The 1,981-nt window shown below is 38.3% G+C and overlaps 1 protein-coding gene across 1 annotated transcript in view; it reads left to right on the forward strand.

Annotated features, from left to right (window-relative positions):
* Window positions 1-1,607, forward strand: part of LOC106816663 (sortilin-related receptor-like) — a gene marked incomplete at its 5' end in the record, with an annotated part of 5,036 nt that extends 3,429 nt beyond the window's left edge. Inside the window, 2 exons of the mRNA XM_014821286.1 lie at window positions 517-670; window positions 1,538-1,607. Coding sequence (XP_014676772.1) covers window positions 517-670; window positions 1,538-1,607 — 224 coding nt within the window. The remainder of the gene's footprint in view (window positions 1-516; window positions 671-1,537) is intronic.
* Window positions 1,608-1,981: the final 374 nt, after the last annotated feature.

Raw genomic sequence — 1,981 nt, forward strand, 5'->3', positions numbered from 1 at the left:
ACATATATATATATATATATGTATATATATGTATATATATATATGCGTATACAGTGAGCGATCGCTTGTTCAAATATATATTTCAGTGAGCGATATTATGTAGTATGATAGTAGTCTCTTTAAAAACCATTCGCCATGTTTTAACGAGCACATTATATTAAACTTAATTGATTGATTAATACAATGTTGCTTTTATTTGGAAATTCGATTTGCGTTGAATTATTTGAAGACGGAATTGCATATCAGTACACACAATAATCACATAAACACGGCTACATAACGAAACAAAAGACGTTTTGATAGGTATATATGAGCATGCATTCGTGCATGCGTTCGCGCGTACGTGCGTGTAAGTATGTATATACCTTTGGTCATCTCTAAATATATATGAGATTCGTCTATAGCAGCATATACAGTCGTAAACACACCTAACAGTAATAACAACAACAACAACAGCAATAGCAATCGTAATGCTACTGGCTACACTCTCGAATGAATCATTTTTGAAACTGACAGAAAGTGGACGGCCTCGCCACCCCAGGTTCCGGGCTGGTTTCCGCTGTGCCGACGGCAGCAAGATGATACCATTCTCAAGCCAGTGTAACGGCAAGAAGAATTGTTCCGACGGATCTGATGAAGAAGGATGCGCGGAGCCCTGCGATCCGGAGAAGTGAGTTGACAATAAATTAATAATAACTCATGTAATATGCACGTAAATATACGTATACGTGTATGTATACATGCGTATGCACGTAAATATACGTATACGTGTATGTATACATATATACGTATGCACTACTGATACCTGATATCTCGTTATATACAATTATATACACTTATATGCAATTGTGTACAATTATACACGATTATATGCAATTATACACACTTATATAGAATTATATGCAAGTATATACAACTTGTTATATATTTACACTACACTTACACTTCTAACTATATAACTTCTTATAACGTATAGAATATATACGTAGAATGCTCAGCCACTTATAATTACGACGCCAGACTAAATATCTATACTGTAAATACAATAATACTGTACTACTACTAATAATGTAACAATATATATGATAACAATACATTGTAACAGGTGATTGTAACATGTGATTGTAACATGTGATCGTAACATGTGATTGTAACATGTGATTGTAACAGGTGATGTAACATGTGGGTTGTCACCTGTGATTGTAACCATGTGATTTGTAACAGGCTGATTGGTAACATGTGGTTGTAACATGTTATTGTAACATGTGATTGTAACAAGTGGTTGTTAAGCATGTGATTTGTAACATGTGATTTGTTAACATGTGATTGTAAGCAGGTGATTGGTAACATGTTGATTGTAACATGTGATTGTAACATGTGATTTGTTAACATGTGATTGTAACAGGCTGACTGTTACATGTGATTGTAGCCCATGTGATTGTAACATGTGGAAAAAATTTTTTTTGTATACATGTGATTGTACACAGGTGGTTGTACAGGTGATTGTAATAGTTGACTTGTAACTCTGTTGTTTCAGATGTAAGCTGCCGGGCATTGCGCTGGCGCTCGCAGCATATATCCGCTCGAATTCGCACCCCGCGTCATGAGAGTGCGCCGATGTAGCGACGTCCACGCTGTTGGCGCATTGGAGCCGAAGGAGCCTGAGACTTGCGAGAGTAGTGCCTTTCAAAGAAGTGCTAGTGTTGTGACTGTATCCGTGTGTCCGTGTTTGTATGTAATGTTGGGCTTGTCACGAAGGCGAAGTTAGGCTTAACATAGGACGAAAGAGAGAGCTAAGAGGAAGAGAGAGAGAGAGAGAGGAGAGAGAGAAGAGAGAAGACGAGAGAGAGAGACGAGAGAGAGAGAGAGAGAGCGAGAGGGAGGGAGAGAGGGAGAGGGCGAGGGAGAAGCAGAGAGGGCGAGAGAGGAGAGGGAGGGAGAACGAGAGCTATAGCAAGAACACATGTAATAATCATAATAT

Source organism: Priapulus caudatus, unplaced genomic scaffold, assembly GCF_000485595.1.
Source record: "Priapulus caudatus unplaced genomic scaffold, Priapulus_caudatus-5.0.1 Scaffold1447, whole genome shotgun sequence".
NCBI lineage: Eukaryota > Metazoa > Priapulida > Priapulimorpha > Priapulimorphida > Priapulidae > Priapulus > Priapulus caudatus.